Source organism: Candoia aspera, chromosome 2 (genome assembly GCF_035149785.1).
Source record: "Candoia aspera isolate rCanAsp1 chromosome 2, rCanAsp1.hap2, whole genome shotgun sequence".
NCBI lineage: Eukaryota > Metazoa > Chordata > Lepidosauria > Squamata > Boidae > Candoia > Candoia aspera.
The window spans coordinates 10,052,277-10,074,842 of NC_086154.1; the positions used below are offsets into that span (position 1 = coordinate 10,052,277).

A 22,566-nucleotide genomic window follows, 5' to 3' on the forward strand; every position below is an offset into this window, starting at 1 on the left:
CATGTTTTGGAGGCATTCTCTGCCTAACATATTTGCAAGATACTAGGTTGCGGGTTCAAAGGAGGAGGGAGAAAGAAACAGGCTGGCATCCGCTTCGGGGATGAAATACTGCAAACGCTGCAGGGGTGACATAAAGTCTCTGGAGTGCACAGACATACAAATCAGGAATGTAGGGGGAATGGGTCCAACTGGCAGGATAAGGCAATAAAACAAATAAGACCACAGCACAATTCACTCCCTCAAGAAAGAACAAACAATGCAAAAATAGAACAGCTGCATTCCTTCACCTTTCACCCTTCTGGTATACAGAGCAGGGCCAACCCTTGCACTCCCAAGTCGTGCAACCAGAAGGAAAAGGGTGCCGACGAGGGTGGGATTCGAACCCACGTGTGCAGAGCACAATGGATTAGCAGTCCATCACCTTCACCACTCGGCCACCTCGCCAAGGGAGGGGCACCCCCGCCGTCCCCGGGTGGGCTCGAACCACCATCCTCCTGGTTAACAGCCAGATGCGCTAACCGCTTGCGCCACAGGGACCTGGCACAGGGCTGGGCATCAGCCTCCCCCTCGGCTCTCTTGGGCACGGTAGCTGCGGGAGAGCAGGCTGTCCAATCCCCCCCCACGATGGGGGTGCAGTGGGAGGGGTCCCACTGTAGCTCCTAGATTGAGGCATCAGAGCCATCTGTGCCAGAGAGATGCAGGCTTTGCCCTGATCCACAGCCCAGGGGAGCCAACGGAGCTTCTGTTTTCCACTAGACGGCTGCCTGCTTGCTGGAAGTGTGTCCCAGCCCCTCTCCTCCTTCCCCGCTGGCCACAGGCTCACAATCCGCCACGCTTCTTTTGCATTTCCCTTCCTCGCTTCTGCATTCCAGAGGTAACATTCAGGTGGGCAAACCTTGGCAGCTTTTCATTTGCCTCTGGCAGAAGGCAGATGTTCCGGGACCCCGGAGAGCTCCCACCGAAGGCTGCGTTAGGAGGACGTCCCTCCTGCATTTCTCCGCCCTCAAGGGACACCCTCAGGACGCGAGGTGCGACGCCTCCCCCTTTTGCCTTAGTCACGGACCGCAAACAAGTTCTTTCTTCTGCACTCTGGAAGGGAAAAGAAATGCAGCGGATGGCCAGATATTTATGCCCAGTGAGAAAAGGCATTGACAGGGTGGGAAGTCCAGTCCCCAGATGAAGCAGCCAATAGATTAGCCATCCATCACCTTAATCTTTGAATGATGTCATCGAGCAGGCCGTCCCCGGGTGGGCTCGAACCACCATCCTTCTGGTTAACAGCCAGACGCGCTAACCGCTTGCGCCACGGAGACATGGCACAGGGCTGGGCATCAGCCTCCCTCGGCCTGAGGATCCACGGCTGGTGCTGCCCAGGCAGCAATAAGATCCCTTGGTCATAAGACACAGTGCTCCCCTCCCCCATCATCAGGTGTGAAAGGAGAAACCTTGGACTGTTCTGACGAGAGCAACCTCGATATTGCTTCTCTTGAGCCAGAAGCTCAACAGCTGTGCCAGTGGTGTAGGGGCATCATGCAGGGTTCCCAATCTTGCGACCCGGGTTCGAGTCCCGGCTGGCACATGCCTCCGTCCACCGTTTGCCCTTCTGGGATGCACAGGCAGCATAGCTAGACAATGTTTTCATCACAGATCCTGTTTTTGGCAGGAGAAAAAGAGCTGTGCCCTAAAGTTGAGCCTGCCTTCTGCTAATCTTATGGGCACTAACAGCCAAAGGCTTTGAACCAGCCCTTCCTTGCCTCCCAACTTGTTTCCCGACTCCTAGGCCCGGGGCCTCCCTCTGCTCTTTGCTTACCGAGGGTTGAAGATAGTGAGGATGGGCACAACCTAAGCTCCAGAAACTCTAGCAGGTGCAAGAACTGCCAGCAGGGTGGGATTCGAACCCATGCATGCAGAGCACAAGGCATCAGCAGCCCATGATCTTCACCACTCAGCCACCTTGCCAAGGAAAGGGCACTGCAGCTGTTCCTGGGTGGGCTTGAACCATTCTTCTGCTCAATGGCCAGACTCCCTTGACCCCTCGTGCCCCAGAGACCTGGGATATGGCTTCCCCTCAGCCCCCTGGAAGGGCTGATACCCAACCATCTCCCGCAAGCAGGCGGCTCTGCTCCCCCTGAGCCCCTTGCAATCCCTGCCGTCATTGCCTGCCCTGCTGGAAGGTCAAAGGCAGGCTTGTTGGATGGAGGCTCTGTTGAGGCTGTGAAGAAGACCCACCGGGGGGTGGGGAGGGGAAGGGAAGGGAAGGCAGAGTGACTCTCCTGGCTACTTCAGCCTATTCCACCATGAAAATGAGCCCCCATGAGAATTCCAACGGCAGGAAGATGGATGGTTTGGGGGCAAAAGCTTTCCCTGGCAGGGAATCGAACCCAGGCTGCGGTGATGAGAGTGCTGAATCCTGACCACTAGACCGGCAGGGAAGGACAAGGTGGCTTTCGGCCCTCCAGCTTCTCCTCTGAAGGTGCCCCACCTCCAGCTGCAGGGCCTGCAGGTGGGAGGGTTTGCAGCAGAGCAGGAACCTCCCCGCCCTCGAAGCCCCTCCTCTGAGACTTTCACTTGCTCTCTGGTTGGAAAACCCCCGCTGTTGGTGAAATGCAGAAGGAGGCCCAGGAGGGCTGCCTCAAAAGTTTCTGAGAGCTCCCCATTGTCAAGGTCGCTATTGGCTGAATAGACAATGGATCCCCACCAGCGTCTAGGGATCCCCAACTGGCCGTTTCATCTGTCCTTTGGTGAAGGGAACCAATGAGCCACTGAGCCAAGGAGCATTTCTCACAAGGCTCGTCAAATGGAGAATTTCTGAGTCCTATTCCTGAAGGTTGTGGATTTCAACCTTCTTGTGCTGGAAGGTCACCCGGTTTCAGTGGTGACCAGGGCAGACTACAAATAGAAAATTGCCCCTTCTCCCTGGTGCCCCAGAAAGCGTGAAGCCGTAAGACTGTTCTATTCTCTCCAGCTGCTGGCTCGGGATGACTAGTCTTCTTTGGTCAAGGGTTTCAAAGCATCCTCTGCTTACTCATTCCCTCTTGGATAAGGGAGAAAAGAAAATGGGGTGCTTCTTGCTTTTCTCTAGGGTGCAGCCATTTCCTGTCCTCGCCTGGAGCTTGGAGTGGCCCCGATGCTGAGAAAAAGATGTGTTTCTGCCTGGTTTCGAACCAGGGACCTTTTGCGTGTTAGGCAAATGTGATAACCACTACACCACAGAAACCACAGGCACGGGTGGCTCTCAACCAGCATGCCCATATCTTTTGCTGGCCATCACAGCCTGGGGTCTGCAGTGTCAGATGGGTTAAAGAGCTGTTATTCCTTAGCGTTTTGTGCCCTTCCAGAGCTCAGCTGGCAGACTGAAGGACGAGGGAGCCCGATTTCAGGCATTCTCAGGCTGCTGGTTGAATCCTGCATTTCAGGAGAGTTTTCTTTTGCAAAAGATCCCCTTACAACCTTTGTTGGGCCAAGAAACCTTGGGACATATCGAAGAATACGATTGAATGATATGCCCATATCTGAAACATGTAAAACAGTCCAACACTGGAATGCAGAAACACATTCCTAGACAGCCTTTCCAAAACCAGCTGCTTGCCTCTGACTTCAACCTCCCAAGAAGTTAAACATCTTGCTGACAGACACATTTTAATTCTCGCAACCTCCATCAGTTGGAGAAAAGTCCAGCCTTGCCCCACACCTTGACAAGGGGCTCCATTCCTGCCTGAGATGCACCGCAGTGGATCCCGACAGCAAAGCGCTGAACCTTTTTGACCTTTGGGGTCACATTTGTGATTTTGAGGGGAGGTTGGTGGGAAGCCCAGAAAACGGCTGCCTTTGCGGGGGAGGCCAGCCAAGAACACACTCGCTTCCCAGGAGACCAGCTGGGGAGGGTGACGAGAACCCAAGTAGCCCAGGGACATACATGAATTTTGTATTTATTTAGATGGTATTTTATATTGGTAAGTTGTTTTTATTTTTAATCAGATTTTAATGTTTATTGTTGTGGTATGAATTCTATTGTAAGCCGCCCAGAGTCCCTCTTCGGGGGGAGATGGGTGGTAACATAATCTGAATAATAAACAAACAAAGAAACAAATAAAAATAAATGCAAGCCAGGAAACTGAAGCCCCGAGTGTCAGATCCCATCTTGGCCCCCGCAAAGTGCAGCAAAGTGCTTGCTTCACAGAAGGGCAGCTGGTGGTGCTGAGCAAAAGAGCTGCAGGAGGAAGATCCACCCTAAGGCAACGTGGAAGCTGTTGCTTTGCACCATGGCAGCACCCTGATTCGTTTCTTCCAATGAAAAAATCAAATCAAAATGAACCCTTTTCCAATGGAAAAGTCAAAACAGATCTCTACAGGACAGCTAGAAGGCATTACGGGAGAGGCTTGTGGGTGTGTTGGTGACCGGGCAGGTCACGCTGGAGATGCTGGACAGCAGCCTTTCACCCGGATGGGCGAATCCCTGAGGGATCAGTGGCCCCAGCCCACGGGGAAGCTCAGAGCGGGGCCCAGGGCTTCTTCCACCAGGCTCCGCCCACTTTTCACCTCTGCCTGCGACATAAAGCAAAAGGAAAAGATCCCTCTATGCTCGCAGAAAGGACAATTCTGGTCAAAAGTTCTGAGCACCCACCACCTTCCCCAGCAACACCTTTGAAGCTAAAGGGGAGTGACAGCCGTTCGGGGGAGAGAGACCACGAGACGATCTTAGTAAAAGGAGCATCATTTTTTTCACTTAGATACTTACTTATTTATTTACTTATTTATCAAATTTGTCGCCGCCCATCCCCCACCAGAGGGACTCTCTTTGCTAAAGGCCAGGATCCGCCCAGGGACTGTTGCTCCTCAACAGCACACAGGCCAATGAAAAGGAAGGAGGTTGGACATCAGCTCTCTTTGAACGAGGAAAGGAAGAGCATTCCTGGCTGGCTTGATATCTGCTGTGCCAGGCAAAACCCCACCATGATAGCAGCCACCGCTGGGCCCTCGTGAGCACCTTCCTGTTGCGTGGAAAGCGGGTGGCCTCGTGCCTTAGCGTGGAGCCTCAAGGAAGCCGGCAAAGCATTGCATAATGACAGGGCAGCAAGGAAGGTCTGGCTCGGGAAAGGGCGGCGGCTTCAGGACCCCGGAGACCTCCCAGCGGAGGGTGGTTTGGGCTGCGTTAACTTTGCCTAACAGGGACGCCGCTCCTGCGCTCCTGGGAGGCCAGCAGAAGCCTAGAGAACGATCGGGGGGGGGGGGGCTTCCTCCCCCTTTTTCATTCTGGAAGGTAAAGCTGATGCAACAGGTGGCCAAATATTTAAGTCTGGCAAAAAAAAAGCATTGACAGGGTGGGAATTCTAGTCCCCAGATGAAGGGCCCTATGCATTAACCGCCAATCACCTTCATCTTTGAATGATGTCATCGAGCAGGCCGTCCCCCGGTGGGCTCGAACCACCATCCTTCTGGTTAACAGCCAGACGCGCTAACCGCTTGCGCCACGGAGACCTGGCACAGGGCTGGGCATCAGCCTCCCTCAGCCTGAGGATCCGCGGCTGGTGCTGCCCAGGCAGCAATAAGATCCCTTGGTCATAAGACACAGTTTGCTCCCCTCGCCCATCATCAGGTGTGAAAGGAGAAACCTTGGACTGTTCTGACGAGAGCGACCTCGATATTGCTTCTCTTGAGCCAGAAGCTCAACATCTGTGCCAGTGGTGTAGGGGCATCATGCAGGGTTCCCAATCTTGCGACCTGGGTTCGAGTCCCGGCTGGCGCATGCCTCTGTCCACCTTTTGCCCTTCGGGGATGCACAGGCAGCATAGCTAGACAATGTTTTCATCACAGATCCTGTTTTTGGTGGGAGGAAAAAGAGCTGTGCCCTGAAGTTGAATGGAAGCTTTGAGAACCTAAGGGAAGACCTGGCACCAGCTATGAATCTTCAGACTGAGGGAGGCTGATGCCGAGTCCTGTGCCCGGTCTCTGTGGCGCAAGAGGTTAGCGCGTCTGGCTGTTAACCAGAAGGATGGTGGTTCGAGCCCACCCAGGGACGGCTTGCTTGATGACATGATCCAGAGGTGAAGGTGATGGATTGTTTATGCATTGCGCTCTTCATCTGGGGGTTTCAGTTCCCACTGTTTCAATACTTTTTCCCACTGGGACTGAAATGTTTGGCCATCTGTTGCACTAGTTTTACCTTCCAGACTGCCAAAGGGCGGAGGGCAGAGAGAGCCATCACCTTTCTCGAGGATTCTGTTGGGCACAGACGAGCACTGGGATGGTGTCTCTCTTAGGGAGAGACGCAAAGCAGGACCCGCCCGCGTTGGGAGCTCTCCAGGGTCCTGAAACAGGCAATCCTGGACTGCAGTGCTTTTCTTATGCAGTCTGCCGCTGTCTTCCTTGAGGTTCCATGCTAGACCTCAATTCCACTGCTGACACTGCTACTCTCCCTTAGTGTCCTCTAGCTGCCCTGTAAAGATTTGTTTTGAGTTTTCTTTTAATTGGAAAAATATTAATTTTGATTTGGAAAAAATATAATCAGGGTGCTGCCATGGGGCAGAGCAACAGCTTCTACGTTGCGTTAGGGTGGATTTTCCTCCTGCAGCTCTTTCTCTGAGCATCACCAGCTGGTCTTCTTCAAGCAAGCACTTTGCTGCACTTTGCAGGTACCACGATGGGATCTGAGACTCAGGGCTTCCATTTCCTGGCTTGCATTCAGGTCTCTGGGCAAGTTAGTTTCCCATCAGCTTCTCCAGCCGGTCTCCCAGTAAGTAGATGTTTTTGTGATGGCCACTGCCAAGGTGGCAATCACCTTCTGGCTGTCCCAGTGACTTCCCCTGAAAATCACAAATGTGATCAATCATCAGAAAAGATTGGGGCCCTGCTGTCTGGGATGCACTGCAGTGTGACTCTGCTAGAACCTGAGCCCCCGGTCAAGGGTTGGGGTGAGTTACCCTTTTTTCCAAGAGATGGAAGTTGTGGGGATTAAAATGCAGCCATCAGAAATATTTTTGATTCTTGGAAGGTTAAAGAGACAGGAAAGCAGCTGGTTTCAGAAAGTCTGGGAAATGTGTTCCTGCTGGGTTTTTACCACTTTCAGACAAAAGAGAGAGAAGGACATGGCCAGCCATGACCTGTACCCAGATTCTAAATCAGCAGGTTCTCACAACACTGCAGTTCTGGAAGGAATCCTCTCACAAGCAAGATTTTGAAAGATGGCCAAACCAGAACTCAGCACCTTTCCAACTGTTCTGACCAGCTGTTCAGGAGGATGAGGGGAGGCCATGTAAATGTGAGGATGAGGCTCTTTCAAAAGTCAACGCCAGGGACTGGTTTTCTTCTGGGGTCTCCTGTTGATCCAACGCACCTTTGCGACATCTCAGGATGGTCCCATTCCCCTATCTGTGGCCACTATTTACATCATTCATATACCCTAGCAGAGTTTAATCTTATCAGTTTACATATAACATGGTATTTTGGCCCCCAAAAAGTTGAATGGGGACTTTTTGCCAAAGAAAAGCTCTCCTTGAAGTCAGGATTCAACCAGCACCCTGAGAATGCCTGACATCAGAGTTCCTCACCTTTCACTCTGCCAGCAGAGCTCCAGAAGGACACAAAACGCTAAGGAATAAGAGCTGTTTAACCCACATGAGAGTGCAGACCCCAGGCTGTGATGGCCAGCAAAAGATATGGGCATGCTTCTTGAGAGCCACCCATGCCTGTGGTTTCTGTGGTGTAGTGGTTATCACATTTGCCTAACACACAAAAGGTCCCTGGTTCGAAACCAGGCAGAAGCACATCTTTTCCTCAGCATCGGAGACGCTCCTTGCTCAAAGAAAGGGCAGGAAAAGGCTGCACCCCTGAGAGAAGCAAGAAGCACCCCACTTTCTTTTCTGCTTTACTCATTTCTGCTTTACTCAAGAAGGAATGAGTAAGCAGAGGCTGATTTCATGCCACCAGCAAGAGGGGCTAGTCATCCCAAGCCAGAGAAGAATAGGGCTTGTACGCGTTTGTAAAACTCATAGCTGAAGCTGAAATTTGTAATTCATCTTCCAGGATTCTGAGCACCAGGGAAAACAGAGGACTTTCTATGAATAGCCTGCCTGGATCACCTTAAGCACAGGAGGGCTTATATCCACAACCTTTTGGAGTAGGGCTGCACACCTGTGCCAGTGGTGAAGTGGCATCATGCAAGACTTCCAATCTTGTGTCCTGGGTTCAAATCCCAGCTGGCACAGTTCTTCCCCTCCCTTTTGCAGAGACAATATTACTGAATCAACTGTTTTGCCCAGGAGGGACACTCTCGGTGGAAAAACAGTTGATTTGTAAGAATACATCCATGAGCAAGCACAGCCCCCAACAGAAGAGAATATCTGTAGTTCAGGGTTGAACTGTGGTGTCCTTGGTGCTCTCTGATCTTGTTGCTTTCTTGCAGACGTTTCATTACCCGACCAGGTATCATCGTCAGTGTGAGGGGGGGTGGGGTTTACTGCCTGTTTATATACGGTAGCTTGCCCTGCCAGTTCCTTGACTGCAGTATTGTTTTCTGCTTGATTGTTTGCCGGGTGTTAATCCCTGCTTACCTGGGTGTTGGCTGCTGGTGAGGATGTGTTCTGGCCTTTTTGTTGTCTTCTTAGCCGTTTTATGATCTCTTTTGAATGGTGTGTAAATGTGGGTTATCTCTATATGTCTATTGATGGCTGATTTGTCTGAAAGTTTGGCATTTCCCAGCCAAGGAACTACCAAGGAGAAAACCACACCCCCACCCAGACCAGCAGGGCAAACTACTGTATATCAACAGGGAGCAAACTCCACCCTCCCTCACACTGACAGTGTTACCTAGTTGGGTAATGAAACGTCTGCAAGCCAATAACCAAGCTCAGAGAGCACCAAGGGCTACAAACACACACACCCGCAGGCCCGTAACTAGGGTCTGTCTCACCCAGGGCAAACATGGATTCCATGCCCCCCCCCATGGCTTGGTGAGGGAGGTGTTAGCAAGTTTTATTATTCTATTATACATTAAACTAATAAAACTTTCAGTATACAAATACTATTTTTGCATTTTGGCACCCCCCAGCGCGGCGCCCAGGGCATGTGCCCCACTTGCCCCCCCAGTTGCAGCCCTGCACACACACAGACACACACCATTCATTGTCTCTACAGTCAACTAACCCACTGTGGTTAAAAAAAGGGAATTAGCCACTGAGCCAAGGAGGATGGCCCACCAGGAGAGGCCCAGGGCCTTCAACAATTCAGCCAGCTGCCACCACCCCTGAGACTTTACTTCAGCCCCAGCACCACTGCTGAGGAGCACCACTGTGCAGGGCAGCCAAAAGGGCAGAGATGGGGGCTGAGGTGGGTGGGAGGAGTTCAAGAGGAGGCAGTCCCTTACCACTCTGAGGCTTGGGGCTGGGAGGGACCAAGCCAGGAATGGCTTGGATTAGGGTGGGCCCATGCTAACAACCGGTGGGATTTAGTTAGTGATGGCACTGGGGACTACTGGGATTCCCATTGCTATGCAATGTGGTCATGTGGCATCACGCTTTACAGCCGCATCACTTAACAACAGAAATTCTGGTCCCAATTCCGATCGTTAAAGAAGGACTACCTGTATACCCCACTGCCTTGATCTCACTTTTAAACCCATCATGGGCAGTGAGTGTAGAAACAATGACTGGTGATTTTATGCTTGAGTATGCATGTCTTTGTGTTGGTATTTGTTCTGCTTGGAGCAAGTCACAGAAACGCCAGGTATTTGTGGTAACAAATTGTTTTCTTAAGTGTTTGGCAGAGTCAAAAGGTCAGGCCTCGTGTGTGCAGGGCTGCAACTGGGGGGGCAAGTGGGCATGTGCCCTGGGCGCCGCGCTGGGGGGTGCCAAAATGCGAAAATAGTATTTGTATACTGAAAGTTTTATTAGTTTAATGTATAATAGAATAATAAAACTTGCTAACACCTCCCTCACCAAGCCATGGGGGGGGGGGCACGGAATCCATGTTTGCCCTGGGTGAGACAGACCCTAGTTGCAGGCCTGCGGGTGTGTGTGTTTGTAGCCCTTGGTGCTCTCTGAGCTTGGTTATTGGCTTGCAGACGTTTCATTACCCAACTAGGTAACACTGTCAGTGTGAGGGAGGGTGGAGTTTGCTCCCTGTTGATATACAGTAGTTTGCCCTGCTGGTCTGGGTGGGGGTGTGGTTTTCTCCTTGGTAGTTCCTTGGCTGGGAAATGCCAAACTTTCAGACAAATCAGCCATCAATAGACATATAGAGATAACCCACATTTACACACCATTCAAAAGAGATCATAAAACGGCTAAGAAGACAACAAAAAGGCCAGAACACATCCTCACCAGCAGCCAACACCCAGGTAAGCAGGGATTAACACCCGGCAAACAATCAAGCAGAAAACAATACTGCAGTCAAGGAACTGGCAGGGCAAGCTACCGTATATAAACAGGCAGTAAACCCCACCCCCCCGCACACTGATGATGCTACCTGGTCGGGTAATGAAACGTCTGCAAGAAAGCAACAAGATCAGAGAGCACCAAGGACACCACAGTTCAACCCTGAACTACAGATATTCTCTTCTGTTGGGGGCTGTGCTTGCTCATGGATGTATTCTTACAAATCAACTGTTTTTCCATCGAGAGGGTCCCTCCTGGGTAAAACAGTTGATTCAGTAATATTGTCTCTGCAAAAGGGAGGGGAAGAACTGTGCCAGCTGGGATTTGAACCCAGGACACAAGATTGGAAGTCTTGCATGATGCCACTTCACCACTGGCACAGGTGTGCAGCCCTACTGCAAAAGGTTGTGGATATAAGCCCTCCTGTGCTTAAGGTGATCCAGGCAGGCTATTCATAGAAAGTCCTCTGTTTTCCCTGGTGCTCAGAATCCTGGAAGATGAATTACAAATTTCAGCTTCAGCTATGAGTTTTACAAACGCGTACAAGCCCTATTCTTCTCTGGCTTGGGATGACTAGCCCCTCTTGCTGGTGGCATGAAATCAGCCTCTGCTTACTCATTCCTTCTTGAGTAAAGCAGAAATGAGTAAAGCAGAAAAGAAAGTGGGGTGCTTCTTGCTTCTCTCAGGGGTGCAGCCTTTTCCTGCCCTTTCTTTGAGCAAGGAGCGTCTCCGATGCTGAGGAAAAGATGTGCTTCTGCCTGGTTTCGAACCAGGGACCTTTTGTGTGTTAGGCAAATGTGATAACCACTACACCACAGAAACCACAGGCATGGGTGGCTCTCAAGAAGCATGCCCATATCTTTTGCTGGCCATCACAGCCTGGGGTCTGCACTCTCATGTGGGTTAAACAGCTCTTATTCCTTAGCGTTTTGTGTCCTTCTGGAGCTCTGCTGGCAGAGTGAAAGGTGAGGAACTCTGATGTCAGGCATTCTCAGGGTGCTGGTTGAATCCTGACTTCAAGGAGAGCTTTTCTTTGGCAAAAAGTCCCCATTCAACTTTTTGGGGGCCAAAATACCATGTTATATGTAAACTGATAAGATTGAACTCTGCTAGGGTATATGAATGACGTAAAATAGTGGCCACAGATAGGGGAATGGGACCATCCTGAGATGTCGCAAAGGTGCGTTGGATCAACAGGAGACCCCAGAAGAAAACCAGTCCCTGGCGTTGACTTTTGAAAGAGCCTCATCCTCACATTTACATGGCCTCCCCTCATCCTCCTGAACAGCTGGTCAGAACAGTTGGAAAGGTGCTGAGTTCTGGTTTGGCCATCTTTCAAAATCTTGCTTGTGAGAGGATTCCTTCCAGAACTGCAGTGTTGTGAGAACCTGCTGATTTAGAATCTGGGTACAGGTCATGGCTGGCCATGTCCTTCTCTCTCTTTTGTCTGAAAGTGGTAAAAACCCAGCAGGAACACATTTCCCAGACTTTCTGAAACCAGCTGCTTTCCTGTCTCTTTAACCTTCCAAGAATCAAAAATATTTCTGATGGCTGCATTTTAATCCCCACAACTTCCATCTCTTGGAAAAAAGGGTAACTCACCCCAACCCTTGACCGGGGGCTCAGGTTCTAGCAGAGTCACACTGCAGTGCATCCCAGACAGCAGGGCCCCAATCTTTTCTGATGATTGATCACATTTGTGATTTTCAGGGGAAGTCACTGGGACAGCCAGAAGGTGATTGCCACCTTGGCAGTGGCCATCACAAAAACATCTACTTACTGGGAGACCGGCTGGAGAAGCTGATGGGAAACTAACTTGCCCAGAGACCTGAATGCAAGCCAGGAAATGGAAGCCCTGAGTCTCAGATCCCATCGTGGTACCTGCAAAGTGCAGCAAAGTGCTTGCTTGAAGAAGACCAGCTGGTGATGCTCAGAGAAAGAGCTGCAGGAGGAAAATCCACCCTAACGCAACGTAGAAGCTGTTGCTCTGCCCCATGGCAGCACCCTGATTATATTTTTTCCAAATCAAAATTAATATTTTTCCAATTAAAAGAAAACTCAAAACAAATCTTTACAGGGCAGCTAGAGGACACTAAGGGAGAGTAGCAGTGTCAGCAGTGGAATTGAGGTCTAGCATGGAACCTCAAGGAAGACAGCGGCAGACTGCATAAGAAAAGCACTGCAGTCCAGGATTGCCTGTTTCAGGACCCTGGAGAGCTCCCAACGCGGGCGGGTCCTGCTTTGCGTCTCTCCCTAAGAGAGACACCATCCCAGTGCTCGTCTGTGCCCAACAGAATCCTCGAGAAAGGTGATGGCTCTCTCTGCCCTCCGCCCTTTGGCAGTCTGGAAGGTAAAACTAGTGCAACAGATGGCCAAACATTTCAGTCCCAGTGGGAAAAAGTATTGAAACAGTGGGAACTGAAACCCCCAGATGAAGAGCGCAATGCATAAACAATCCATCACCTTCACCTCTGGATCATGTCATCAAGCAAGCCGTCCCTGGGTGGGCTCGAACCACCATCCTTCTGGTTAACAGCCAGACGCGCTAACCTCTTGCGCCACAGAGACCGGGCACAGGACTCGGCATCAGCCTCCCTCAGTCTGAAGATTCATAGCTGGTGCCAGGTCTTCCCTTAGGTTCTCAAAGCTTCCATTCAACTTCAGGGCACAGCTCTTTTTCCTCCCACCAAAAACAGGATCTGTGATGAAAACATTGTCTAGCTATGCTGCCTGTGCATCCCCGAAGGGCAAAAGGTGGACAGAGGCATGCGCCAGCCGGGACTCGAACCCAGGTCGCAAGATTGGGAACCCTGCATGATGCCCCTACACCACTGGCACAGATGTTGAGCTTCTGGCTCAAGAGAAGCAATATCGAGGTCGCTCTCGTCAGAACAGTCCAAGGTTTCTCCTTTCACACCTGATGATGGGCGAGGGGAGCAAACTGTGTCTTATGACCAAGGGATCTTATTGCTGCCTGGGCAGCACCAGCCGCGGATCCTCAGGCTGAGGGAGGCTGATGCCCAGCCCTGTGCCAGGTCTCCGTGGCGCAAGTGGTTAGCGCGTCTGGCTGTTAACCAGGAGGGTGGTGGTTCGAGCCCACCCGGGGACGGCCTGCTCGATGACATCATTCAAAGATTAAGGTGATGGATGGCTAATCTATTGGCTGCTTCATCTGGGGACTGGACTTCCCACCCTGTCAATGCCTTTTCTCACTGGGCATAAATATCTGGCCATCCGCTGCATTTCTTTTCCCTTCCAGAGTGCAGAAGAAAGAACTTGTTCGCGGTCCGTGACTAAGGCAAAAGGGGGAGGCGTCGCACCTCGCGTCCTGAGGGTGTCCCTTGAGGACGGAGAAACGCAGGAGGGACGTCCTCCTAACGCAGCCTTCGGTGGGAGCTCTCCGGGGTCCCGGAACATCTGCCTTCTGCCAGAGGCAAATGAAAAGCTGCCAAGGTTTGCCCACCTGAATGTTACCTCTGGAATGCAGAAGCGAGGAAGGGAAATGCAAAAGAAGCGTGGCGGATTGTGAGCCTGTGGCCAGCGGGGAAGGAGGAGAGGGGCTGGGACACACTTCCAGCAAGCAGGCAGCCGTCTAGTGGAAAACAGAAGCTCCGTTGGCTCCCCTGGGCTGTGGATCAGGGCAAAGCCTGCATCTCTCTGGCACAGATGGCTCTGATGCCTCAATCTAGGAGCTACAGTGGGACCCCTCCCACTGCACCCCCATCGTGGGGGGGGATTGGACAGCCTGCTCTCCCGCAGCTACCGTGCCCAAGAGAGCCGAGGGGGAGGCTGATGCCCAGCCCTGTGCCAGGTCCCTGTGGCGCAAGCGGTTAGCGCGTCTGGCTGTTAACCAGGAGGATGGTGGTTCGAGCCCACCCGGGGACGGCGGGGGTGCCCCTCCCTTGGCGAGGTGGCCGAGTGGTGAAGGTGATGGACTGCTAATCCATTGTGCTCTGCACACGTGGGTTCGAATCCCACCCTCGTCGGCACCCTTTTCCTTCCGGTTGCACGACTTGGGAGTGCAAGGGTTGGTCCTGCTCTGTATACCAGAAGGGTGAAAGGTGAAGGAATGTCACTATTTTTACCTTGTTTGTGCTCTTTGTTGAGAGAGAGAATTGTCTTGCTTTCATTGTGCGGTACCTCAATTTCAGTTGCTCCCTCCAGCTCTATCTTAGCCTATTCCTGGAATTTCTTTCTTTGAGAAGACCATACATCACCAACTAAAATTATCTCTGTTGTGAATATTCCCGTTTTTTTCCCTAGTATTTTTCACAATGATCCTCTTGGTTTCCGGTGCCACTGGAAGATGACCCCCAGATTGGATTAGGGAACCAAACCATGTTTCAATCTCGGGCAATATCCTACATACATTGACCAGGAAGGCCCCCAGTTATTCTTGTTGATCGTAATGTTCTTACTGGAATATTTCATTGTTTTTAATTTTGCTTTGTAAGAGACTTGTAAACCATCTCTGGACTTCTTGCAAAGGGTGGTGGTATGAAATGACTTCTAATTAAAAAGATGTGTTAAAGCAGAGGACAGCCAGCCAACCATCTGGGATGTTCTTGTTCCTTAGTGTTCCTGCACCAGGAAAGAGACTGGACCTCATGTCCTAAATGGGCCTTTCCAGTTCTTTGATTCTCTGATTCAGTTGCCTGGATTCTTGCATCCCACTGAGGTGCTCTAGGGCGAAAACAAGGTTTGGGGTGTTCTTGAGTTGCTCATGAGCTTCATGCCCAACCTTAGGCTGTGAAGTCCCCTGTTGGGGTCTTGGATCTCCCCAGAGAAAATCCCCACTTTGTATCTCTAAACAGACAAAATAGAAAAGAAACAGGAGAACATGACTGCTATCAATGCGGCTACTTGGGTTCATGCATCTACATACCACCACTCTATAATTTATATTAGAGAACAGCCCAGATAATAATCCTACTATAAACCGTAAACAAGCATCAGAACAAGAGCCATCACAATTGAACCTAACCTAAGAAATTTATTGACAACCTCATAAATATAATTGATTAATCAATTCAAAGATTCAAATGCTGCAAAGTTCACCACCACCTGGTGCTCCTAAATGCCCACGTGAAAGCAGAAGACTTTCCATTTTGAAAAAGAAGGGACTCCTAGAATACCGTTTGAAGAACACTCAACAGTGCCATGAAGAGACTGAAAAAATTCTGCATTCTGAGCAGCAGGAAATTGATTGGAATTGAAATTTCATCCCTTGACCACGGTGAGGAGGAGGGGGGCTGTTGAAACAGGGTTCTTACTGCTTTTTGTTTTAATTTAGAAGCTAGCCATCCAATCTATATTTCATCTCAGAAATGCAGGGTCCAGTAAGAGGTTAAGTGACCGGGGCAAGCATCCACAATTCCAGTACTGACATCTGGTGGATGGAAACTCTGAAAGGCCACACAGGCAAAGATGTTCTAACTAAACTTTTGCCAGACCCTCAATTATGCATTGTCCTGATCACAGTATACAAGACCTTCAATGGAGCCATCTTTTCCTCTCTGGGGTAGATGAATGTATTTTCTTAGGCTAAAGCCTATCCCACCAAGGGCATTTTTAAAAAATGGGCAACTTTTGGTTTTCAATTGATCTTCACGAGATTCTCACCTAATTTTAAATGCCGCCTCAACTGCTCAGTTCAGATCTTTGGAAAGACCAATCGGTTCTTCTCTCAGGAGGCTCATGGGAAGGAAACAGGAGAAGCAGAGGGATCAGAAGAAAAAGAGGGGGCTGGAATTTTTATCTCTGGCCCTACCCTTTGTTGCATTGGTTCCATCCACAGTCATCACCCAGCCTAGTATAAATTACTCTGATGCCTGGCACCATTAAAATAAAAATGTAGTGTTTCCAATCATGGCCAAGGTCACATGAGAATTAGTGGTCTCACAAGATGATTTTGACGGAGGGAGGGAGGGGAGGGGAGGGAAGGGCATGGGACTGGGTTACCTGAGGGACCGCCTCTTCCCCGTATCATGCAGAGAGGGCATGCTGCGGTCCCCGTCAATAAGAGAATTCCATCTGGCGGAGTCCAGGAGGCGGGCCTTCTCGGCAGTGGCGCCCGCCCTTTGGAACATCCTTCCCCCGGAGGTAAGATTAGCCCCATCACTTTTAGCCTTCTGGAGGAAGTTGAAGCCCTGGCTCTGCCACCGGGCTTGGGGCAGGGAGGAGAATCGACATACTTGGGGTTGGCTAGTGCCTTGAAGTGCCCCTCCTACATGATGGTTGAAGAGACCACAGCCATCTGGATTTTATGAGCTGGGGTAGTTAAGAAATTGTTTTGGTTTTTAATGGGATTTTATTGGAATTTTACTGTTTTTATTTGAGTTTTTATTGTATATTTATTGTGTTGTAAACTGCCCAGAGTCCCTCCGGTCGGAGGAGATGGGCGGTGACAAATTTGATTAAATAAATAAGTTGCAAATCTTGAATTTCTCCCCCCCTCCCAAAAAATGTGGTTCTCAGCAGAACCTCCCCTTCCCCAATGTAAAGGTTCCAAACATGAGATACCCCATGAGCATTATGAAATCAGAAATCCACCCCTCAGCTTTCTCAGAGTTGCTTTTCATATAGTTGTTCCTCTGGAACAAGTATTCCTGTGTACAACCAAGGGGAGACTCCTCTAGCTGGCCATGGTGGAAGCTATACTTCTCAACCTTTTCCCAGTGTTAACCCACGTGGCTTTCCTCCAGCATGAGTTCTCCTGTGTTACAAGGAAAACTCTTTCGATGTGGATCCAATTTTTCAATGTGTCCAGCGTTACAGTTTTCCTTCCGTATGAAGTTTGTCTGTGATCTTTCTCCCAGTTTTGCTCCCTGATGGGTGTTAAGATCTGCCCGTTCCCCTAAACGCTTCTGACCTGCTGAGCACCTGTATGGATTTACTCCTGTATGAACTCGTTCGTGTGTCATCAGGCCAGACTTCTGACAAAAGCTCTTCCCGCAGCGCGCACACCGATACGGCTTCACTCCAGTGTGAATTCGCTCATGGGTGATGAGGTTTGACCCATCAGTGAAACTCTTCAGGCACACAGAACACCAATACGGCTTCACCCCAGTGTGGATCCTTTCGTGAACCCTCAGGTCCGCTGAGGTGCGGAAATTCTTTCCGCAGCGGGGACATTTGTAGGGTTTCTCCCCCAGGTGGATTTTTTCATGGGTGGTGAGGGTTCCCTTCTGACGGAAGTTCTTCCCGCACGTCAAGCATTTGAAAGGCTTCTCACCCATGTGAATTTTTTCATGCGTCGTGAGCGTCCCCTTTTGCCGGAAGCTCTTCCCGCACGACGCGCATCTATACGGCTTCTCTCCCGTATGAATTCTCTCGTGGACGATGAGGTTGGATCCACTGGTAAAGGTTTTCTGACACATGGAACACCGAAAGGGGACCTCGCCTGTGTGAATCCCTTCGTGGGCCTTTAGTTGGGCAGATTTACGAAAACTGGCACCACATTCCGTACACTTATATGGCTTCTCTCCAGTGTGAATTCTTTCATGTACCCGGAAATTGGAGCCCCACCGGAAACTTTTGCCACAGTGGCACTGGTGGATTTTATGGCCAGTCCTGGCTTCTTCCGGATTGGAATCACTTTTACCAGCAGAAACAGCTTCATCCAAGCTTCTCTGGGATTTCCATTTTGTCTCTGCACCCACCTGGTTCCTAGGCCTCATTTCCTCCTTGCAGTACTGAGGTGTGATGTCTGTTTTTAGGATCTCATCTTCTGGTGCCCCAGAAGTGCTCTGATGAAGATGGTTGTCTTGGTTCTTCTGCCCGTGACCGTCACCTTGGGGAAGGAAGAGGGCCGTAAGTCTCTAGATGAAGAAATAGAAATCAAATAGATAAATAAATAAATAAATAAAATGAGGCTCAGGCCACATGCTAAGTCACAGTTCTGCAGCATTCAGGATTCTTCTACAGAGCTCACAAACACTTGCTTTTGCCACTGCATTGATTGAGATTCCTTGCTACTGGGTTTTACTGTATGTAATGTTGTTTAACCTTGTTTAAATGTAAGCCTCTTTGAATGCTTACAGTGTAAACGCAAGGCATGTATGTTTTTAAGCATTAAATACTGCATGACTGTGGGGGCTACTCCACTACAAATTTCACGTTGGGGGTTGTGCGACCCGACCACTTCGTTTTAAAGGAAAAATCTGTGCATTCCTCACCTAATAAGTCATGGGGAAGGTAAAGCTCAACAACTTCTCCAGTTCATGATATCTTCTGGGTGTGAGGAATATTTTGAGATGGGAGGACCATTAATGATTGTAAGACAAACTGTTCTAGGTAAGAGTCCATCCAGTTTGACCCGGATTTGCCACCCAGACCAGGCAGAAGGTTCTAGACGGTCAGAAAAGGGCATAAAGGCAACCTCCCGCCCTACTTCAGGGAGCACATTTGTCTCCCTACTTGTGCAGGATTCAAACCTGGTTCTCTCACCCCTGAAGGAGAATTATACCACTAGGATCAATGTTAGATTAACAACTCTTGTTCAGAGGTTAACGGTCAAAGGAAGGGCATTTGGCCGATCAGCTCATGCTTACCAAAGGAACTCACGTCTTCATCCATGTCCAGCTTGGTCTCCTTGGACAGCTGCCATCCCCATGAACCTAGTGGTGAAAATTGGCCTCCCTGGGAAGAGTCCTCAGTTGCCACCATCCCCAAAGGACCTGGACTCTGGAATGACACACACAAAAAATTATTCAGTGCAGCAAAGTCCATCAGCCATGATGGGAATAGGTAACCTACACATGTCCGGCTTCCCATCTTTCTCTCATTGTGCGGGGAGATTGAAGCAATTTCTCCTTTGCTTACTTTGAATGGAGGCAGGAGGCAAGAGGGCAATGGGGAGGTAGCCTTGGAGTATGGGGAAGATACCACCCATCCTCAAAGCCCTGTCCCTTAATTTGATCTAAGATGTTGCCTGGTTTGGCAATGAAACATCTGCAAGAAAACAACAAGGCTCAGGGAGCACCAAGGACTCCACAGAATGTCTATTCTTGGACGTTGCCCTCCCACTACTTTTGTTCACGGACGTTGGGTACCTTCAGAAGGTCTAGAAGTCCTCTACTAGATCCTCACAATTCCAGAAAATGAAAAGAATGAAAAAGTCATTACAGCTAGTCCTCGCTTAACGTCCACAATTGGGACCAGAATTTTGGTTGCTAAGCGAAGCAGTCATTAAGTGGTTCTGACCCGATTTTACAACCCTTTTTGCAGTGGTCAAATGAATCACCGCAGGCATTAAGCAAACCATGTGGTCATTAAGCAAATCACATGGTTCCCCACTGATTTTGCTTGCCAGAAGCTGGCCAGGAAGGTTGAAAATGGCAGTCACATGACCATGGGATGCTGCAACAGTCATAAGGCGAACCAAGGCCAAACACCCAAATTGTGATCAAGTGACCACGGGCACACTGCAATGGCTGTACGGGTGAGGATCAGTTGCAAGTTGTTTTTCCAGCACTGTCGTAAGTCCGAACCATCACTAAACAAATGGTTATTAAGTGAGGACTACCTGTAAACTCTCATTCTCCTCCACCTTCTGGAGAACCAGCTGAAGACCACCACCAGAGCCCTCACCTCTTCCTCCTCTTTCACTGAGCTGTCCTTCAACAGGAACTCCTCGGCCAGAAGCACAGCCCCAGTGCAAGTCTCAGGGCCGTGGGCCCTGACCCAGCTCTGCATCTCCGGCGGCAGGACAGTCAGAAACTGCTCCAGGATCAGCAGCTCCAGGATCTGCTCCTTCGAGCACCTCTCAGCCTTCAGCCACCGCCAGCAAAGTTCCTGGAGATGCCTGTAAACGGCCTGGGGCCCCTCTGTCTCCTGGTAGCAAAACTGCCGAAAGTCCTGGCGCTGCCTCTCCCTGGCCAGGGCCTCCCCTCGCAAGATGGCTGTCTTCACCTTCCCATAGTCTCCTCTCTCCTGGCCGCCAAGGCTGTTGAAGGCCTCCTCAGCTTCTCCGCTGAGTCCTGGCATGAGGAGAGTCACCCACTGGTCCCGGGGCCACCGGCAGGTGGATGCAACTTGCTCAAAGGAGGCCAGGAAGGCCTTCATGTCGGCCCATGGCATGGGGTCCTCCACTGTCTCAGCGTGGCCCCTGTCGGAGCGAGGGCCCTGCAGGGTCCTGAGGAACTCCTGCCACTGGGCTTCCCAGCACTCCTGCAGCCCCTCTTTCGGTTCGTATTTCACCTGCTGGAGAGGGGCCGCGCCAGAGGGGGCTTTCACTGCCTCCAAGTCTGCCCAGAGTTTGACCAGGGAAGTGCTTTGTTTCTCGTTCTTCAGCTCTGGTCCCTCCATCATCTCTTCCTCCACAGACATGTTCACCTGCACACTCAGGGTCTCCATCACTTAATCCCTCCTTGCTACCAGTCCATGAATCTCTTGCTAATAATAGCCTTCTAATAAACTGCAAGCAGGCCTCCCCTGCAGTGAAAAAAAAAGATACACAAAAGAATATTTAGGAAGTAACTCTGCACCAAAGCTAAGAATACACAGGTAGTCCTCGCTTAACAACCACATCTAGGACTGGAATTTTGGTTGCTAAGTGAAGCAGTCATTAAGCGGTCATTAATCTGACCAGATTTTATGACCTTTTTTGCAGCAGTTTTTAAGCAAATCACCATGGGTGTTATGCAAACCACATTAAGCGAATCATGCATTTCCCCATTGTTTTTGCTTGCCAGAAGCTGGCTGGGAAGGTTGAAAATGGCAATCACGTGACCATGGGATGCTGAGATGGTCATAAATGCAAACTTGTTGCCAAGCACCCAAACCGTGATCGTGTGACCCTGGGGACATTGTGACGGTCATAAGTGTGAGGACTGGCTGTAAGTGGGTTTTTTCAGTACCGTTGTAAGTTTGAACCATCACTGAATGAATGGCTGTTAAGTGAGGATTACCTGTAGTTCCAGGAGATAACATCATACCAACCAATTTAAAACATACCAAGTATTTTTTTCCCCCTTATGTTCCTCACATCATCCATTTTGTCCTTTTTGCTAAAAAGTTGAGAAACTCACCTCTGGCAGCTTGGCCAAAGAGGAAAATATTTTTTTTTTCTTTTTAACAGAATCTGGATTTTGCCACGTCAAAAAGCCTCGGGAACACGGAGAATGGCAAGCTAGGGGGTCAGCTGTGGTGGGTGCCTTCCACCCCTGAAGAGCAGAGCAGAAGAAACCTTTCACTCGGCCCAGAAGGGCAAGGACACCCGCCCTCCTCGCCAGCTATAGCCGCAGGTCAAAGCAACTGATGGGGCTCTGTTCAGAAGTTGGCCAACCAAGCACCACCTCCAGTGCCCTCCGCTGCAAAGCGCCCAACTTTTGCACGTGTTTGCATGTGACGAGGTGGACAACAGTGTTTAAAGCGCCCAAGGGTGAGAAACACTGGTTTAGGAAGATGCTGTTGCACCCTGTTTGGCAGCAGCTTGCAGACTCCGGTGCAATCCCCTTCTCTCGCAGCTTAGCTCACCTCTTCCTCCAGCAGGCGCGCCCTCCTCGCCTGAACAGCCGCTGTCCCCGCCCCGCAGCTGGGAAAAATCGATCTCCCAAGGCCGGTTTCTTCCCCGCACCCCACCGAGGAGAAACGCGGGGAGCAGAAGAAGCCGGCGGCCGCAGCGACGGCGCGCGGAGGAGAAGAGAAAGCCGACGACCCCCTTCTCAGGTTCTGATTCGAATTCCCGTGTGCGGGAGGCAGCCGCCTTCCTCCGCCGCCACGACCATGGCCACTCAGGCACCGAATGGAATCGGAAGTGTGACTGCCGCCCACTCAAAATTGAACGAGAGCCTCTTGGTGGCGGGGAAGACCTCCTCGCCTGCTGAAGGTTGGCTCTCGATGGTTTTAACCCTTGACGTTAACACACGGGTGCCTCCCACCTCGGGGCTTTGTCTGTTCTCCCGCCCCTCCGAGCGCTTCGCAGGCGGTCACGGATTGGCTTCGACCTGGCAACTTTAAAGCGCGGAAAACAAGATGGAAAAAAATCACTGTCTCCCCTCTGCTCCCAGCTAACGTTTTCCACAGCAGAGTCCCCCAGGAAGCTTCTGTGCTGAGGTCTCCCCACTCACACCCCACTGGCTCCTGGATATAAATGTAGATATGGATATAGACATAGGTGCACACATATTTACATTATACCATTTGGGCACATCTTGGGATGTCCACCTTCATCCAATTATCCCAGTGCATAATT

At 50.5% G+C, this 22,566-nt stretch overlaps 1 protein-coding gene and 15 non-coding genes across 16 annotated transcripts; 7 read left to right on the top strand and 9 right to left on the bottom strand.

The window, feature by feature from the left end:
* Positions 1–362: 362 nt before the first annotated feature.
* On the bottom strand, positions 363–444 carry TRNAS-GCU (transfer RNA serine (anticodon GCU)). Its single transcript has one exon. It is a non-coding gene; the product is annotated as a tRNA-Ser (tRNA).
* Positions 445–463: 19 nt separating this feature from the next.
* TRNAN-GUU (transfer RNA asparagine (anticodon GUU)) lies at positions 464–537 on the bottom strand. The gene has a single exon. It is a non-coding gene; the product is annotated as a tRNA-Asn (tRNA).
* Positions 538–1,239: 702 nt separating this feature from the next.
* Positions 1,240–1,313, bottom strand: TRNAN-GUU (transfer RNA asparagine (anticodon GUU)). Its single transcript has one exon. It is a non-coding gene; the product is annotated as a tRNA-Asn (tRNA).
* A 195-nt stretch (positions 1,314–1,508) lies between these two features.
* On the top strand, positions 1,509–1,579 carry TRNAG-CCC (transfer RNA glycine (anticodon CCC)). Its single transcript has one exon. It is a non-coding gene; the product is annotated as a tRNA-Gly (tRNA).
* A 1,565-nt stretch (positions 1,580–3,144) lies between these two features.
* TRNAV-AAC (transfer RNA valine (anticodon AAC)) lies at positions 3,145–3,217 on the bottom strand. Its single transcript has one exon. It is a non-coding gene; the product is annotated as a tRNA-Val (tRNA).
* Positions 3,218–5,404: 2,187 nt separating this feature from the next.
* Positions 5,405–5,478, bottom strand: TRNAN-GUU (transfer RNA asparagine (anticodon GUU)). Its single transcript has one exon. It is a non-coding gene; the product is annotated as a tRNA-Asn (tRNA).
* A 467-nt stretch (positions 5,479–5,945) lies between these two features.
* Positions 5,946–6,019, top strand: TRNAN-GUU (transfer RNA asparagine (anticodon GUU)). The gene has a single exon. It is a non-coding gene; the product is annotated as a tRNA-Asn (tRNA).
* Positions 6,020–7,690: 1,671 nt separating this feature from the next.
* TRNAV-AAC (transfer RNA valine (anticodon AAC)) lies at positions 7,691–7,763 on the top strand. Its single transcript has one exon. It is a non-coding gene; the product is annotated as a tRNA-Val (tRNA).
* A 369-nt stretch (positions 7,764–8,132) lies between these two features.
* TRNAG-UCC (transfer RNA glycine (anticodon UCC)) lies at positions 8,133–8,203 on the top strand. Its single transcript has one exon. It is a non-coding gene; the product is annotated as a tRNA-Gly (tRNA).
* A 2,476-nt stretch (positions 8,204–10,679) lies between these two features.
* TRNAG-UCC (transfer RNA glycine (anticodon UCC)) lies at positions 10,680–10,750 on the bottom strand. The gene has a single exon. It is a non-coding gene; the product is annotated as a tRNA-Gly (tRNA).
* A 369-nt stretch (positions 10,751–11,119) lies between these two features.
* TRNAV-AAC (transfer RNA valine (anticodon AAC)) lies at positions 11,120–11,192 on the bottom strand. Its single transcript has one exon. It is a non-coding gene; the product is annotated as a tRNA-Val (tRNA).
* A 1,672-nt stretch (positions 11,193–12,864) lies between these two features.
* Positions 12,865–12,938, bottom strand: TRNAN-GUU (transfer RNA asparagine (anticodon GUU)). Its single transcript has one exon. It is a non-coding gene; the product is annotated as a tRNA-Asn (tRNA).
* Positions 12,939–13,405: 467 nt separating this feature from the next.
* Positions 13,406–13,479, top strand: TRNAN-GUU (transfer RNA asparagine (anticodon GUU)). The gene has a single exon. It is a non-coding gene; the product is annotated as a tRNA-Asn (tRNA).
* Positions 13,480–14,181: 702 nt separating this feature from the next.
* Positions 14,182–14,255, top strand: TRNAN-GUU (transfer RNA asparagine (anticodon GUU)). Its single transcript has one exon. It is a non-coding gene; the product is annotated as a tRNA-Asn (tRNA).
* Positions 14,256–14,274: 19 nt separating this feature from the next.
* TRNAS-GCU (transfer RNA serine (anticodon GCU)) lies at positions 14,275–14,356 on the top strand. The gene has a single exon. It is a non-coding gene; the product is annotated as a tRNA-Ser (tRNA).
* A 2,443-nt stretch (positions 14,357–16,799) lies between these two features.
* LOC134492083 (zinc finger and SCAN domain-containing protein 22-like) lies at positions 16,800–20,784 on the bottom strand. Its single transcript, XM_063296220.1, has 3 exons — positions 19,962–20,784; positions 18,923–19,055; positions 16,800–18,162 (listed from the first exon to the last, which is right to left on the bottom strand). The coding sequence occupies exons 1-3, from the start codon at positions 20,724–20,726 to the stop codon at positions 17,051–17,053; spliced, it is 2,010 nt and encodes a 669-aa protein (XP_063152290.1). The 5' UTR covers positions 20,727–20,784; the 3' UTR covers positions 16,800–17,050.
* Between the last annotated feature and the right edge of the window lie 1,782 nt (positions 20,785–22,566).

What these genes read in the sequence shown, in the direction of transcription:
- LOC134492083 (XM_063296220.1), bottom strand. Translation starts at nt 20,726, where the DNA reads ATGGAGACCCTGAGTGTGCAGGTGAACATGTCTGTGGAGGAAGAGATG. An exon ending in CAGTGAAAGAGGAGGAAGAG is followed by an intron (nt 19,056 to 19,961) that starts GTGAGGGCTCTG and finishes GTGTCATTCCAG; the next exon opens with AGTCCAGGTCCTTTGGGGAT. An exon ending in TGAAGACGTGAGTTCCTTTG is followed by an intron (nt 18,163 to 18,922) that starts GTAAGCATGAGC and finishes TCCTTCCCCAAG; the next exon opens with GTGACGGTCACGGGCAGAAG.